The following is an 18,081-nucleotide window of genomic DNA, read 5'->3' as shown; positions in this document are numbered from 1 at the left end:
ACATCAATAACCTGTTCTTTACACATCCTCACATTCCTTTACACACCCATTACCTGTCCTTTACACATCCATCACCTGTCCTTTACATATCCATCACCTGTTCTTACACATCACATCAATCACCTGTCCTTTACACATCACATCAATCACCTGTCCTTTACACATCCATCACATGTTCTTTACACATCACATCAATCACCTATCCTTTACACATCACATCAATCACCTGTCCTTTACACATTACATCAATTACCTCTCCTTTACACATCACATCCATCCCCTGTCCTTACACATCATATATATCCTGTCCTTTACATATCACATCCATCCCCTGTCCTTACACATCCATCACCTGTCCCTACACATCATATATATCCCTGTCCTTTACACATCATATATATCCCTGTCCTTTACACATCATATATATCCCTGTCCCTTACACATCACATCCATCCCCTGTCCTTTACACATCACATCCATCACTTGTCCTTTACACATCACATCCATCACCTGTCCTTTACATCATATATATCCTGTCCTTACACATCACATCCATCACCTGTCCTTACATCACATCCATCTCCTGTCTTTTACACATCACATTCATCCCCTGTCCTTACACATCCATCACCTGTTCTATACACATCCATCACCTGTTCTTACACATCACATCCATCACCTTTCCTTTACACATCCATCACCTGTCCTTTACACATCACATCCATCACCTGCCCCTTACACATCAATCACCTGTCCTTTACACATCACATCAATCACCTGTCCTTTACACATCACATCAATCACCTGTCCTTTACACATCCATCACCTGTCCTTTACACATCCATCACCTGTCCTTTATACATCTATCACTGTCCTTTACACATCCATCACCTCGTTTTCACATCCATCACCTGTCCTTTACATATCCATCACCTGTTCTTTACACATCCATCACCTGTTCTTGACACATCACATCCATCACCTGTTCTTTACAGATCACATCCATCACTTTTCCTTTACACATCCATCCCTGTCCTTTACATCACATCAATCACCTGTCCTTTACACATCACATCCATCACCTGTTCTTTACACATCACATCCATCACCTGTTCTTTACACATCCACCCCTGTCCTTTACACATCCATCACCTGTCCTTTACACATCCATCACCTGTTCTTTACACATCACATCCATCACCTTTCCTTTACACATCCATCACCTGTTCTTTACACATCACATCCATCACCTGCCCCTTACACATCCATCACCTGTCCTTTACACATTACATCAATCACCTGTCCTTTACACATCACATCCATCACCTGTTCTTTACACATCCATCACCTGTCCTTTGCACACCCATTACCTGTCCTTTACACATCCATCACCTGTCCTTTACACATCCATCACCTGTTCTTTACACATCACATCAATCACCTGTCCTTTACACATCACATCAATCACCTGTCCTTTACACATCCATCACCTGTTCTTTACACATCACATCAATCACCTATCCTTTACACATCACATCAATCACCTGTCCTTTACATTACATCAATTACCTCTCCTTTACACATCACATCCATCTCCTGTCCTTTACACATCATATATATCCCCTGTCCTTTACATATCACATCCATCCCCTGTCCTTTACACATCCATCACCTGTCCCTACACATCATATATATCCCTGTCCTTTACACATCATATATATCCCTGTCCTTTACATCATATATATCCCTGTCCTTACACATCACATCCATCCCCTGTCCTTTACACATCACATCCATCACTTGTCCTTTACATCACATCCATCACCTGTCCTTTACACATCATATATATCCCCTGTCCTTTACACATCACATCCATCACCTGTCCCTTACACATTACATCCATTACCTGTCCTTTACACATCATATATCCCTGTCCTTTACACATCACATCCATCCCTGTCCTTTACACATCCATCCCTGTCCTTACACATCACATCCATCACCTGTCCTTACACATCATATATTCCCTGTCCTTACACATCACATCCATCCCTGTCCTTTACACATCACATCCATCCCTGTTCTTTACACATCACATCCATCTCCTGTCCTTTACACATCATATATATCCCTGTCCTTTACACATCACATCCATCCCTGTCCTTTACACATCACATCCATCCCTGTCCTTTACACATCCATCACCTGTCCCTACACATCATATATATCCCCTGTCCTTTACACATCATATATATCCCCTGTCCTTTACACATCACATCCATCCCCTGTCCTTTACACATCACATCCATCCCCTGTCCTTTACACATCCATCACCTGTCCCTACACATCATATATATCCCCTCTCCTTTACACATCATATATATCCCTGTCCTTACACATCACATCCATCCCCTGTCCTTACACATCACATCCATCCCTGTCCTTTACACATCCATCACCTGTCCCTACACATCATATATATCCCTGTCCTTTACACATCATATATATCCCCTGTCCCTTACACATCACATCTATCCCCTGTCCTTTACACATCACATCCATCACTTGTCCTTTACACATCACATCCATCACCTGTCCTTTACATCATATATATCCCTGTCCTTTACACATCACATCCATCCCCTGTCCTTTACACATAATTTATTATCCCTGTCCTTTACACATCACATCCATCCCCTGTCCTTTACACATCAAATATATCCTGTCCTTTACACATCACATTCATCCCCTGTCCTTTACACATCCATCACCTGTCCTTTACACATTACATCCATCCCTGTCCTTTACATCACATCCATCCCCTGTCCTTTACACATCCATCACCTGTCCTTACATCACATCCATCCCCTGTCCTTTACATCACATCCATCCTGTCCTTTACACATCTATTACCTGTCCTTTACACATCCATCACCTGTCCTTTACACATCCATCACCTGTCCTTTACACATCCATCACCTGTCCTTTACATCCATCACCTGTCCTTTACATCCATCACCTGTTCTTTACATCACATCCATCACCTGCCCCTTACACACCCATCACCTGTCTTTTACACATCACATCAATCACCTGTCCTTTATACATCTATCACTGCCCTTTACACATCCATCACCTTTCCTTTACACATCCATCACCTGTCCTTTACACATCCATCACCTGTTCTTTACACATCACATCCATCACCTTTCCTTTACACATCCATCACCTGTCCTTTATACATCCATCACCTGCTCTTATACATCCATCACCTGCCCCTTACACATCCATCACCTGTCCTTTACACATCACATCAATAACCTGTCCTTTACACATCCATCACCTGTCCTTTGCACACCCATTACCTGTCCTTTACATCCATCACCTGTCCTTACATCCATCACCTGTCCTTTACACATCACATCCATCACTTGTCCTTTACACATCACATCCATCACCTGTCCTTTACATCATATATATCCCCTGTCCTTTACACATCACATCCATCCCCTGTCCTTTACACATAATTTATTATCCCTGTCCTTTACACATCACATCCATCCCCTGTCCTTTACACATCATATATATCCTGTCCTTTACACATCACATTCATCCCCTGTCCTTTACACATCCATCACCTGTCCTTTACACATTACATCCATCCCTGTCCTTTACATCACATCCATCCCCTGTCCTTTACACATCCATCACCTGTCCTTTACATCACATCCATCCCCTGTCCTTTACATCACATCCATCCTGTCCTTTACACATCTATTACCTGTCCTTTACACATCCATCACCTGTCCTTTACACATCCATCACCTGTCCTTTACACATCCATCACCTGTCCTTTACATCCATCACCTGTCCTTTACATCCATCACCTGTTCTTTACACATCACATCCATCACCTGCCCCTTACACACCCATCACCTGTCTTTTACACATCACATCAATCACCTGTCCTTTATACATCTATCACTGCCCTTACACATCCATCACCTGTCCATTACACATCTATCACCTGTCCTTTACACATCCATCACCTGTTCTTTACACATCACATCCATCACCTTTCCTTTACACATCCATCACCTGTCCTTTATACATCCATCACCTGCTCTTATACATCCATCACCTGCCCCTTACACATCCATCACCTGTCCTTTACACATCACATCAATAACCTGTCCTTTACACATCCATCACCTGTCCTTTACATCCATCACCTGTCCTTTACACATCCATCACCTGTCCTTACACATCACATCCATCACCTGTCCTTTACACATCAAATCCATCACCTGTCCTTTACACATCCATCACCTGTTCTTTACACATCACGTCAATCACCTATCCTTTACACATCACATCAATCACCTGTCCTTTACACATTACATCAATCACCTCTCCTTTACACATCCATTACCTGTCCTTTACACATCCATCACCTGTCCTTTACACATCACATCCATCCCCTGTCCTTTACACATCACATCTATCCCTGTCCTTTACACATCATATATATCCCCTGTCCTTTACACATCACATCCATCCCCTGTTCTTTACACATCATATATATCCCCTGTCCTTTACACATCACATCCATCCCCTGTCCTTTACACATCCATCACCTGTCCTTTACACATCACATCCAGCCCCTGTCCTTTACACATTCATCACCTGTCCTTTACACATCACATCCATCCCCTGTCCTTTACACATCCATCACCTGTCCTTACACATTACATCCATCCCCTGTCTTTTACACATCACATCCATCCCTGTCCTTCACACATCCATCACCTGTCCTTTATACATATATCACCTGTCCTTTACACATCCATCACCTCCTTTACACATCCATCACCTGTTCTTTACATCACATCCATCACCTGTCCTTTACATCACATCCATCCCCTGTCTTTTACACATCACATCCATCACCTGCCCCTTACACATCCATCACCTGTCCTTTACACATCCATCTCCTGTCCTTACACATCAATCACCTGTCCATTATACACCCATCACCTGTCCCTTACACATCCATTACCTGTCCTTTACACATCACATCAATCACCTGTCCTTTACATTCATCACCTGTCCTTTACACATCCAATACTTGTCCTTTACACACCCATCACCTGTCCATTACACATCTATCACCTGTTTTTACACATCACATCTATCACCTGTCCTTTAAACATACATGACCTGTCCTTTACATCACATCCATTACCTGTCCTTTACACATTCATCACCTGTACTTTAACATCCATCACCTGTCCTTTACACATCACATCAATCACCTGTCCTTTACATACCCATCACCTGTCCTTTATACATCCATCACCTGTCCTTTACACAACACATCCATCACCTGTCCTTTACTCATCACATCCATCACCTGTCCTTTACACATCCATCACCTGTCCCTTACACATCACATCCATCACCTGTCCTTTACACATCCATCACCTGTCCTTTATACCTATATCTGCCATTTGTCCTTTTCATGTTTTATTACTAATTTATATTTGTCTGTTGCACATTTGCTCTCACAAGGTAATGAACTGTTTTTCACACATCCATCATCCATCATGACTTCAATCTTACGTATGTGTGTGTTTGTTTGTAGAGTTTAATGTTGGACAGTACCGGAGGGAGTGTATGAAGGTCTACAGGAATTTCGAATTTTTCTCTCCTGATAATGAAGAGGGACTCAAGATCAGGAAGTAAGATGACATCATTAATCTCTTAGTGATTGTGGTGATTTTAGTGACATGACATGATGCTTCTGTGTTTGTGTTTGTGTATTTTAGACAGTGTGCCTTGGCAGCTCTGAATGATGTGAGACAGTTCCTCAGTGAGGATGCAGGTCATGTGGCTGTAAGTGAAATAAAACCACATGTGTGTATTTATCTGTTGTTAATTGATATGTGATGAATTTAAAACTTTACTGAATTTTTCAGGTGTTTGATGCCACGAACACCACGAGGGAGAGGAGGAGGACGATCATGAGGTTTGCTGAACAAAATGGTTACAAGGTACAAACATTTCTACTGAATAATGAACGCTGAACGCTGAATCCCCTGAATTAAACATAAAAACATACTTTTCACGGCATGTATCATTATATTAATTTATTTATATATTTGGGGTTCAAGTCCATTGTTTTTGTTTAAACTTTTATTATTAGGGGTTCAAGCACGTAGCGCTGAAACCCTATAGTTTTTGTAGGGATTTTCTTATTATATTGGCCATAGCTGGTACAACATTTGTCATAGCCTCAAAAGTTATCCAGAATCCAATTGGTGCTGGTTGACGGACGAGGTCAGACAGGAGTCTTAATGGACTATGATGTTTGTGGATGATACTGTGATTTGTGGTGAGAGTAGGGAGCAGGTTGAGAAGATCCTGGAGAGGTGGAGGTACACGCTGGAGAGAAGGAGAATGAAAGTCAGTAGGAGTAAGACAGAGTACATGTGTGTGAATGAGAGGGAGGGCAGTGGAGGGGTGCGGTTGCAGGGAGAAGAGGTGGAGAAGGTGGAGGAGTTCAGGTACCTGGGGTCAACAGTGCAGAGTGATGGAGAGTGTGTTAGAGGAGTGAAGAAAAGAGTGCAGGAAGGGTGGAGTGGGTGGAGAAGAGTGATAGCAGGAGTGATTTGTGATAGAAGAGTATCTGTGAGAGTGAAAGGGAAAGTTTATAGGACTGTGGTGAGACCTGAGATGTTGTATGGATTAGAGACAGTGGCATTGAGTAAAAGACAGGAGGTGGAGCTGGAGGTAGCAGAGCTGAAGATGTTGAGATGTTCGTTGGGAGTGACGACGATGGACAGGATTAGAAATGAGTTTATTAGAGGGACAGCGCATGTAGGACGTTTTGGAGACAAGGTGAGGGAGGTGAGATTGAGATGGTTTGGACATATGCAGAGGAGGGACATGGGGTATATCAGTAGGAGAATGCTGAGGATGGAGACACCAGGAAGGAGGAAAAGAATAAGACCAAGGAGGAGGTTCATGGATGTGGTGAGGGAAGACATGCAGGTAGTTGGTGTGAAAGAGGCAGATGTAGAGGACAGGGTGGTATGGAGACGGATGATCCACTGTGGAGACTCCTAAAGGGAGAAGCTGAAAGAAGAAGAAGAGTTTCTGTGCTATGATGGAGCCTGAAACCTGACTGGAACTCTTCAAAGATATTGTTCTCTTGTAAGTAGGAACAGAACTGGGCAGAGATGATCTGTTCTAAAATCTTAGACATAAATGGAAGAAATGTGTCTGTAATTAGATTTTTTGTTTGGATCCAAATTAGGTTTCTTAATGAGGGGCTGTCTTGAACCCAGTCATTAGTGTTACACAAGTCAGGTGACTCTCAGTGTCGGTCCCAAATCTGGGTAAATGTGGAGGGTTTGTGTTCTGAAGGTCATCCAGTGTAAAACATCATCAAATATCTGGATCACGAATAAGAATTTCATACCAGATTGGTCAAGGCCGGGTTACCAACGACTACCACAGGTATCGTTATCCAACAAGGTACTGATGGAAATTGTGTTACTGTTGGCTTAAGGAGGAGAAGGAGAGGAGGAAGATGTCTACAGAGACAGCAGGGAAAGGAGAAGTGGAGGAGAGTGGAGGTTCAGGTTGGTACTTTAAATGTTGGTACTATGACTGGTAAAGGGAGAGAGGGAGCTGATATGATGGACAGCGCATTTAAACTTCAACCAGGAAGTTTAAGGAAAGATTCTGGAGTGAGTTAGATGAAGTGGTAGAAGGTGAACCTAGGAATGAAAGATTGGTGATTAGAGCAGACTTTAATGGGCATGTAGGTGAAGGGAACAGAGGTGCTGAGGAGGTGATGGTAGGTATGGTTTTAAGGAGAGGAATGTGGAAGGGCAGATGGTGGTAGATTTTGCTAAAAGGATGGAAATGGCAGTGGTGAACACGTATTTTAAGAAGAAGGAGGATCACAGGGTGACGTATAAGAGTGGAGGAAGGTGCACACAGGTGGACTATGTTCTATGTAGGAGATGCAACCTGAAGGAGATTGGAGACTGTAAGGTGTTGACGGGGGACAGTGTAGCTAGACAGCATCGGATGGTGGTCTGTAGGATGGTTTTGGAGGTGAAGAAGAAGAGGAGGAGTGAGGACTGAAAGAAGAATAAGATGGTGGAAACTGAGGAGGAAGAGTGTAGTGTGAGGTTCAGGAAGAGGTCAGACAGGAGCTCGGTGGTGGTGAAGAGGTGCTGGATGATTGTGGAACTACTGCAGGAGTGATCAGAGTGGCAGCTAGAAAAGTACTTGGTGTTACATCTGGAAATAGAAAAGAAGACAAAGAGACTTGGTGGTGGAATGAGGAAGTGCAGGAGAGCAGAAGGAGAAAGAGGTTGGAGAAACAGAATTGGGATCGACAGAGTGATGAGAAAAGTAGGCAGGAGTACAAGGAGATGCAGCAGCAGGTGAAGAGGGATGTGGTGTGGTGCAGTGGAGTTTTTAACCAGATTGTTTAACAAGATTTTGAAAGTCAAGTTTATTTGTATAGCGCTTTTCACAACAGACATTGTCTCAAAGCAGCTTTACAGAAATCAACAGTGAAGGTAAATGATGTGTATATATCACTGATAAGCAGCCGTAGCGACTGTGGCAAGGAAAAACTTCCTCCCCAAACCTCAGGATGCCTCTGGATGGGGAGAGAAAGAGAAGCAGTGGAGAGAAATTAGCGTAGCTTCTGTTCATGATATTAACAGCACAAGTTGATAATGTGATGTGATCAGATGTTCTGGAGCACAAGGTTATGATGTGATGTGTGTTATGTGTAGAACCCACTAAAAACATACGTCTTTAATCTGCACTTAAACTGGGAGAGTGTGTCTGAACCCCGAACACTGTCAGGAAGACTATTCCAGAGTTTAGGAGCTAAATGTGAAAATGATTTACCATCTTTAGTGGACTTTGCTATTCTAGGAACTACTAGAAGTCCAGAGTTTTGAGATCTCAGGGAGCGTGAAAGTTGAGATGATGTCTAAGGAATGGAGAAGGAGTGTGCTGGTACTGATCTTAAAGAATAAAGATGTGCAGACCTGCAGTAACTACAGGGGAATAAAGTTGATCAGTCACACCATGAAGTTATGGGAAAGAGTAGTGGAAGCCAGGCTGAGAGAAGAGGTGACCATCTGTGAGCAGCAGTATGGTTTCATGCCGAGGAAGAGCACCACAGATGCCTTATTTGCTTTGAGAATGTTGATGGAGAAGTATAGAGAAGGACAGAAGGAGTTGCATTGTGTGTTTGTGGATTTAGAGAAAGCGTACAACAGGGTGGAGAGAGGAGTTGTGGTATTGTATGAGGAAGTCAGGTGTGTCAGAGAAGTATGTGAGGGTGGTGCAGGACATGTATGAGGACAGTGTGACAGCAGTGAAGTGTGCAGTAGGAACAACAGACTGGTTCAAGGTGAAGGTTGGACTGCATCAAGGATCGGCCCTGAGCCCTTTCCTGTTTGCAGTGGTGATGGAGTATATGTGTGTGAATGAGAGGGAGGGCAGTTGAGGGGGTGCGGTTGCAGGGAGAAGAGGTGGAGAAGGTGGAGGAGTTCAGGTACCTGGGGTCAACAGTGTAAAGTAATGGAGAGGGTGTTAGAGAAGTGAAGAAAAGCGTGCAGACAGGGTGGAGTGGGTGGAGAAGAGTGATAGCAGGAGTGATGTGTGATAGAAGAGTATCTGTGAGAGTGAAAGGGAAAGTTTATAGGACTGTGGTGAGACCTGAGATGTTGTATGGATTAGAGACAGTGGCATTGAGTAAAAGACAGGAGGTGGAGCTGGAGGTAGCAGAGCTGAAGATGTTGAGATGTTCATTGGGAGTGACGACGATGGACAGGATTAGAAATGAGTTTATTAGAGGGACAGCGCATGTAGGATGTTTTGGAGACAAGGTGAGGGAGGTGAGATTGAGATGGTTTGGACATGTGCAGAGGAGGAACATGGGGTATATCAGTAGAGTGTTATGTTTGTTTTTTTATCCATTATCCATTTTTAAAACTATCAGCTGATTAATCGGTCATCTGTGAGTATGACCATACCTAGCTGTGTGTGTGTGTGTGTTTGTGTACATGTGTGTGTATATATATACAGTGCCTTGCAAAAGTATTCGGCCCCCTTGAACTTTGCGACCTTTTGCCACATTTCAGGCTTCAAACATAAAGATATGAAACTGTAATTTTTTGTGAAGAATCAACAACAAGTGGGACACATCATGAAGTGGAACGAAATTTATTGGATATTTCAAACTTTTTTAACAAATAAAAAACTGAAAAATTGGGCGTGCAAAATTATTCAGCCCCTTTACTTTCAGTGCAGCAAACTCTCTCCAGAAGTTCAGTGAGGATCTCTGAATGATCCAATGTTGACCTAAATGACTAATGATGATAAATAGAATCCACCTGTGTGTAATCAAGTCTCCGTATAAATGCACCTGCACTGTGATAGTCTCAGAGGTCCGTTTAAAGCGCAGATAGCATCATGAAGAACAAGGAACACACCAGGCAGGTCCGAGATACTGTTGTGGAGAAGTTTAAAGCCAGATTTGGATACAAAAAGATTTCCCAAGCTTTAAACATCCCAAGGAGCACTGTGCAAGCGATAATATTGAAATGGAAGGAGTATCAGACCACTGCAAATCTACCAAGACCTGGCTGTCCCTCTAAACTTTCAGCTCATACAAGGAGAAGACTGATCAGAGATGCAGCCAAGAGGCCCATGATCACTCTGGATGAACTGCAGAGATCTACAGCTGAGGTGGGAGACTCTGTCCATAGGACAACAATCAGACGTATACTGCACAAATCTGGCCTTTATGGAAGAGTGACAAGAAGAAAGCCATTTCTTAAAGATATCCATAAAAAGTGTCGTTTAAAGTTTGCCACAAGCCACCTGGGAGACACACCAAACATGTGGAAGAAGGTGCTCTGGTCAGATGAACTTTTTGGCAACAATGCAAAACGTTATGTTTGGCATAAAAGCAACACAGCTCATCACCCTGAACACACCATCCCCACTGTCAAACATGGTGGTGGCAGCATCATGGTTTGGGCCTGCTTTTCTTCAGCAGGGACAGGGAAGATGGTTAAAATTGATGTTCTGGAAGAAAACCTGATGGAGTCTGCAAAAGACCTGAGACTGAGACGGAGATTTGTCTTCCAACAAGACAAGGATCCAAAACATAAAGCAAAATCTACAATGGAATGGTTCACAAATAAACATATCCAGGTGTTAGAATGGCCAAGTCAAAGTCCAGACCTGAATCCAGTCGAGAATCTGTGGAATGAACTGAAAACTGCTGTTCACAAATGTTCTCCATCCAACCTCACTGAGCTCGAGCTGTTTTGCAAGGAGGAATGGGCAAAAATTTCAGTCTCTCGATGTGCAAAACTGATAGAGACATACCCCAAGCGACTTACAGCTGTAATCGCAGCAAAAGGTGGCGCTACAAAGTATAACTTAAGGGGGCTGAATAATTTTGCACGCCCAATTTTTCAGTTTTTTTTCCAATAAAAAAATTTCGTTCCACTTCATGATTGTGTCCCACTTCTTGTTGATTCTTCACAAAAAAATTACAGTTTCATATCTTTATGTTTGAAGCCTGAAATGTGGCAAAAGGTCGCAAAGGTGGCAGGTGGCCGAATACTTTCGCAAGGCACTGTATTAGTTTATATAGTTATGTGTGTGTGTTACAGGTGTTTTTTATTGAGTCGGTGTGTGAAGATCCAGAGATTATCGCTCAGAACATTGTGGTAGGATCTGTAACTTTACCCCTTCATCCATAATTACCAATAATACTGTGTAGAACATACTGTGTGTGTGTGTGTGTGTGTGTGTGTGTGTGTGTGTGTGTGTGTGTGTGTGAGCAGCAGGTGAAGTTGAACAGTCCTGATTATGTAGACTGTAACACTGAGGAGGCGGTTCAGGACTTTATGAAGAGGATCAGATGTTATGAGAACTCGTACGAGCCACTGGACGAGGTGATGGACAGGTCAGAACATCTTCACCTCCATCTCAATAATACAATCATTTAAATCTTTTATCTCCATCACCTTCATCTTTCTACCTCAGCTTCAGAAAAATGGTGTGAAATTGTTAGTGACAAGTGGAGGATTAACGGTGCAGGTAGTGACAGCATGGCTTTGGTTGAACTACTTTGGTGTGTGTGTGTGTGTGTGTGTGTGTGTGTGTGTGTGTGACTTACAGGGATCTGTCCTACATAAAGGTGATGGATGTGGGGATGAGGTATTTAGTAAACCGTGTGATGGACCACATTCAGAGCCGCATCGTTTATTACCTGATGAATATTCACATCACTCCTCGCTCTATCTACCTCTGTCGCCATGGCGAGAGCAAACTCAACATCCGAGGACGCATCGGAGGCGATTCGGGTCTGTCACCCCGCGGCAAGCAGGTGTGTGTGTGTGTGTGTCGCTGTGTGTACCAGCCTGTGATCAGACATGGGTCTGATGTTAATCTGCAGTCATGGTAACTGTAAATGGAGTTTTTTTCTCTCTCAGTTTGCGGTGTGTTTGGGGAAATTCATTCAGGAACAAAACATAAAGGATCTGAAAGTTTGGACAAGTCAGATGAAAAGAACCATCCAGACAGCAGAGGCTCTCGATGTCCCATATGAACAGTGGAAAGCTCTCAATGAGATTGATGCTGTAAGTTCACGTGTGTGTGTGTGTGTGTGTGTGTGTGTGTGTTTAGTATTCTTCAGGAAAATGCTGAATGGTTGAATAATGTGTCTAAATTTGTTTTCCTTTCTTCTGTGGCATTTATAACAGTTTTGTATAAAAAAAAACCTGTATGGCCAAAAGTATTGGGACATGATTTTTCCAGCAGTATGTGGTTCTTCCCCAAACTGTTACAGAAACCTGAAGACACACAATTGTGTAGGACGTCACTGGATGCAGTAGCATAAAATTTTGCTTTCAGTTGAAATAGGAGGCCCAAATCTGTTCCATCATGACAATGCCAGCTACATGAAGATCTGTTCTACATGGTTTGGAAGATGTGGAAGATCTCCTGCTATAGAGCTAAACCCATTTTGAAGATTATGGCACCTCAGACCTCCTCACCTCTCCTACATCAGTACCTGATGTTACTTACACCCTTGTAGCTGAATGAATCTCCACAATCATACTCCAACATCTAGTGGAACACCTTCCACCAAGAGTGGAGCTTATTATAACAACACCTGGGGACTAAATGTTGACCGAGATGTTCAGAAAGAGGCATCTTATGGTCGGGTGTCCACAAACTTTTGGCTGTATGGAATAATTAATTCTAATTAAATAAATGATATTTGTTGGTGTAGCACCTTCTGAGTGGACAATGTCACAGCTAAATGCTCAGATTCTCCAATGCTTCTTAAAAGTGCAGTCTGGTAAACCCATAATCTCACAGCTAGAAGGAGAACGGGAGAAAAAGTTCATCAATAATCCCAGTTTAGATTTTAAATTAAACTGTCGCTTCTTAGTACAACCCCAATTCCATAAACGTTGGGACACTGTGTAAAATGTAAATAAAAACAGAATGCAATGATTTGCTAATTTCTAACTAATAGCAGGTCAGTAAGATGATCGGGTCACTCAAGAAGACTATCAACATAATAATGTTCCTCAACATCAGTTTTCTGGAGAAATCTCCGTGCACAAGGGACAAGGCTGAAAATCAGTATTGGATGGTGGTGATTTTTGGGCCCTCAGGGGACACTGCATTTAAAACAGTGATGATTCTGTAATGTAAATGACTGCATGGGCTCATTTACACCTCCAGAACTCTGAACACGGTTCTCCATGTCAACCACTAATGCAGATTAAATCTCTATCACACAAAGACGTAGTCATGCGTGAACATGATCCAGAAACACCACCATCTTCTCTGAGCCAAAGCTCATTTAAAATGTACTGAGGCAAAGTGGAAAACTGTTCTGTGTTCGGATAAATCAAAAATTTTTTAATCTTTTTGGAAATCATGAACACCATGTCCTCCGGACTAAAGATGAAATGGATCATCTGGCTTGTTATCAGCACTTAGTTCAAAAAGCCACATATCTGATAGTATGGTGGTGCATTAGTGCCTGTGCAATGGGCAGCTTGGACATTTGAAAAGGCTCCATCAATGCTAAACACTGTATACAGATTTTAGTACAACAAATGCTTCTATCCAGAAAACATCTTTTTTTAGGAAAGGCCTTGTATATTTGAGCGAGACAATGCTAACTGCATACTGCATCTATTACAGTAGCATGACTTTGTAGTGGAAGAGTCCAGGTGCTGAACTGACCTGACTACAGTCTCAAACTTTCACCATTTAAAAACTTTTGGCGCATCATATTACAAAAAACAACAAAGGAAACCCAGAACTGCTGAGCAGCTAAAATCCTGTATAAGATACATATGGGACAACATTCCTTTCCCAAAACTTTAGCAACTGCTCTCCTCAGTTCCCAGATGTATACGGACAGAAGACATGATGCTACACCGTAGGAAACATGGTCCTGTAACAACTTTTTTGAGACACGTTGCATCCATTAAATTTGGAACTACTTTCCTTAATATGTTCCTTTAAAATGTTTTCTATAAATATATCTTTATGAGATTTGCAAATCATAAAGCCATACTGCTGGTACATTTACACACACACACACACACACACACACACACACACACACACACACACACACAGTGGTAAATAAAGAACCGTTTATTTGTATTTATTATTTCTACCCTGAAATAATATTTTCTTTGCCAGTAGTTTGTTGTTGCACTGCCCCCTAGTGGACACACTGGTATTACAATTAAGGGTTTTATACACACTCACACACACACACACTCATCAGCCTAACCACTTGTTCTGTAATGTGTGTGTGTGTGTGTGTGTGTGTGTGTGTGTGTGTGTGTGTGTGTGTGTGTGTGTAGGGTGTGTGTGAGGAGATGATGTATGAGGAGATACAGGAACATTATCCTCTGGAATTTGCACTTCGGGATCAGGATAAGTTCCGATACCGCTATCCTAAAGGAGAGGTACTGTGTCCTAAACACCTCAATCATCTATACATATGCTGAGGTGCACACGTACTGTACAAATATTTATAGAAAAATCACTCAAAGACTCAGAGCAATGTTGGGTGTGTGTGTGTGTGTGTGTGCGTGCGTGTGCGCACAGTCCTATGAGGACTTGGTGCAGCGTTTGGAGCCTGTGATTATGGAGTTGGAGAGGCAGGAGAATGTCCTGGTGATCTGTCATCAGGCCGTCATGCGCTGCCTCCTCGCCTACTTCCTGGACAAAAGCTCAGGTGACAGAATTCCTTCATCAAGAATAATGTAGGAAATATAATTTCAGATTTCTGTTAATTCTAAAATCAGAATGTTTGTGTTTGTTTATTAGATGAGTTGGCGTATCTGAAATGTCCCTTACACACCGTGCTGAAGCTCACACCTGTGGCTTATGGTAACGAAATAAACACACACTCACACACAAGTTCTGAAATGTATGTGTTAGTGTGTATCTTTCCTTCAGCCAGAACCAGTTGAGTGTTAAATGAGTAATGAATAAGCGACTGTGACTTAAGTGGGTGTGTGTGTGTGTGTGTGTGTGTGTGTGTGTGTGTGTGTGTGTGTGTGTGTGTTTATTTGATGATCTGATGTTCTCTGTTTGTTATTCGAGGGTGTAAAATTGAGTCGGTGAGTCTAAAAGTGGAGGCAGTGAACACACACAGAGACAAACCTGAGGTACGTTACACAAACACAAACAAACACGGCAATACACAGAGTTTACTACTCTATTCAGTGTTCAGTGTTTAATTCAATTCAATTCAATGCATGTTTATTTGTATAGCGCTTTTAACAATGAACATTGTCTCAAAGCAGCTTTACACAGATAATGTGGTGATTAAATGTAAATATGTTCTTTGTAAGTATGTTTGTCCCTGATGAGCAACTGTGGCAAGGAAAAACTCCCCGAGATGGCATAAGGAAGAAACCTTGAGAGGAACCAGACTCAAGAGGGAACCCATCCTCATCTGGGTTGCACCAAATGTCCATTTGAAGCAGATATACAATGTTGTGGGGTACAGTGATGACGATCAGAAGCAAACTGCACTCCCGAGTCAGTGCAGCAGACCGCCGACACCAACTACAGTCCAATCCGTCCTCAAAAGCACCCGTTCTACTCCGGAATTACATGGAACCACCCAAGGTGTTGATGAGAAACCGTCCCAAGCTGCACAGAAGTGTGAAGATCCATGGAGGGGAGAGGGGCAGGAACAGTGGTCACTGGAGCCTCAGGAGCATGTTTAACTCGACCGAGAGAGAGAGAGAGAGAGAGAGAGAGAGAGAGGGTGACGGGAAGAGAAGGATATGGATTATTAAGTGTAACTATTGGTGTATGAAAGTTAATGTCACTGTGCAGTTTGGACTCCGGCAAGACTCGCGATGGCAGCAGAACTAAAAGGGAGAACCAGAAGGTAACACAGACATGAGGATCTCTGGGATAAGAGACGACCCACCACACCACCATCAACAAACCTGAGTGAACGTGTGAGAGTGAGGAGAAGACAGCATCCAAATATCCCATTTCACCAAACACTCCATATCCATGATCCCTCCAGATCTGTGCCTTTACCTAAGAAAAAAATCTACTGATATAAGGCTTGACTAAATAAATATGTGTTCAGCCTCGACTTGAACACTGAGACTGTGTCTGAGTCCCGAACACTGGTTGGAAGGCTGTTCCATAACTGTGGGGTTTATAAGAGAAACATCTGCCCCCTGCTGGAGTCTTCATTATTTGAGTAACCAACAGATAGCCAGCACCTTTTGATCTAAGTAGGTGTGGAGGATCATACTGGTACAGAAGTTCACTCAGATACTGTGGCGTGTGAGGGTTAAGTGCTTTATACGTCAGTAGTAGTATTTTATAATCAGTGTGAGATGGAATTGGGAGCAGTGTAGATGATTAAAACAGGGCTGATGTGGTCGTATTTTCTAGATCTTGTGAGGACTCTTGCTGCTGCATTCTGAACTAACTGAAGCTTATTTCTGCACTTACTCCAACACCCAGACAGTAAAGCATTACAGTAGTCTAATCTAGATGTTACAAAAGCATCAACTAGTTTTTCTGCATCCTGTAACGACATCATATTTCAAATTTTAGCAATATTTCTAAGGTAAAAGAAGGAGATCCTGGTGATATTATTCACGTGAGACTCAAAGGAAAGACTCGGGTCAATAATCACACCAAGGTCTTTGACAGCCGTACATGCTGAAACAGAAACACCATCCAGAGATGCTACGTAATCGGAAAGTTTACTTCTAGCTGCATGTGGTCCTAGTAAAAGTACTTCCGTCTTATTTGAGTTGAGCAGAAGAAAGTTATGAAGCATCCATTGTCTAATGTCCTTTACACACTTCTCAACATTGTTGAGCTGATCTAGCTCATCTGGCTTTGCTGAAATATACAGCTGTGTGTCATCAGCATAGCAATGGAAGCGAATCCCATGTTTATGAATGATTTCACCAAGAGGCAGCATATATAAAGAGAAAAGCAGTGGGCCTAAGACAGATCCTTGAGGAACACCAAACTTTACCTCATAGGGTGTGGAGAACTCACCATTTACATCAACAAACTGATAGCGATCAGTCAAATAAGACCTGAGCCAAAAAAAAAGAGCTGTTCAAACCAAGAGAGAGCTGTTCACTACTCTATTCAGTTTTTTAAGTATTCAGTATTCACTACTCTATTCAGTATTCAGTGTTTACTATTCTTGGTGATCTTCTGGACTCATGGCACCCTCTTCCGGGTCAGCGGCCATCTTGCCGTTTTTCTTGCACCACCCACACCAAAAGACATTTACTCGTGGCCAGATTACCTCATCGGCTCTTCATGTCCCTGGGATTATTCTTGCCACGCCGCTTACTCTGGTTCCTGTTCCTGACCCTGTTCCTGACCCTGTGTCTGCTTTGGACTTTTGGCTTGTTTTTTGGTTTGTGCTTCTGCTCTGTCCTTTATTGTTCTATTTGACAGTATTTGGATTTT

General features: G+C 42.6%; 1 protein-coding gene across 2 annotated transcripts in view; it reads left to right on the top strand.

The window, feature by feature from the left end:
• pfkfb4b (6-phosphofructo-2-kinase/fructose-2,6-biphosphatase 4b) overlaps window positions 1-18,081 on the top strand; it is a 29,348-nt gene that overhangs the window by 10,156 nt on the left and 1,111 nt on the right. For both annotated transcript variants that reach the window (XM_046851829.1, XM_046851819.1), the window contains exons 3-13: window positions 5,645-5,741; window positions 5,829-5,895; window positions 5,979-6,053; window positions 11,730-11,786; window positions 11,904-12,025; window positions 12,241-12,448; window positions 12,555-12,701; window positions 14,964-15,068; window positions 15,211-15,340; window positions 15,433-15,495; window positions 15,712-15,776. In XM_046851829.1, the coding sequence (XP_046707785.1) occupies window positions 5,645-5,741; window positions 5,829-5,895; window positions 5,979-6,053; window positions 11,730-11,786; window positions 11,904-12,025; window positions 12,241-12,448; window positions 12,555-12,701; window positions 14,964-15,068; window positions 15,211-15,340; window positions 15,433-15,495; window positions 15,712-15,776 (1,136 nt within the window). The remainder of the gene's footprint in view (window positions 1-5,644; window positions 5,742-5,828; window positions 5,896-5,978; window positions 6,054-11,729; window positions 11,787-11,903; window positions 12,026-12,240; window positions 12,449-12,554; window positions 12,702-14,963; window positions 15,069-15,210; window positions 15,341-15,432; window positions 15,496-15,711; window positions 15,777-18,081) is intronic.

Source organism: Silurus meridionalis, chromosome 1 (assembly GCF_014805685.1).
Source record: "Silurus meridionalis isolate SWU-2019-XX chromosome 1, ASM1480568v1, whole genome shotgun sequence".
In the NCBI taxonomy this organism is placed as follows: domain Eukaryota; kingdom Metazoa; phylum Chordata; class Actinopteri; order Siluriformes; family Siluridae; genus Silurus; species Silurus meridionalis.
This window is presented reverse-complemented; position numbering and strand designations above follow the sequence as displayed.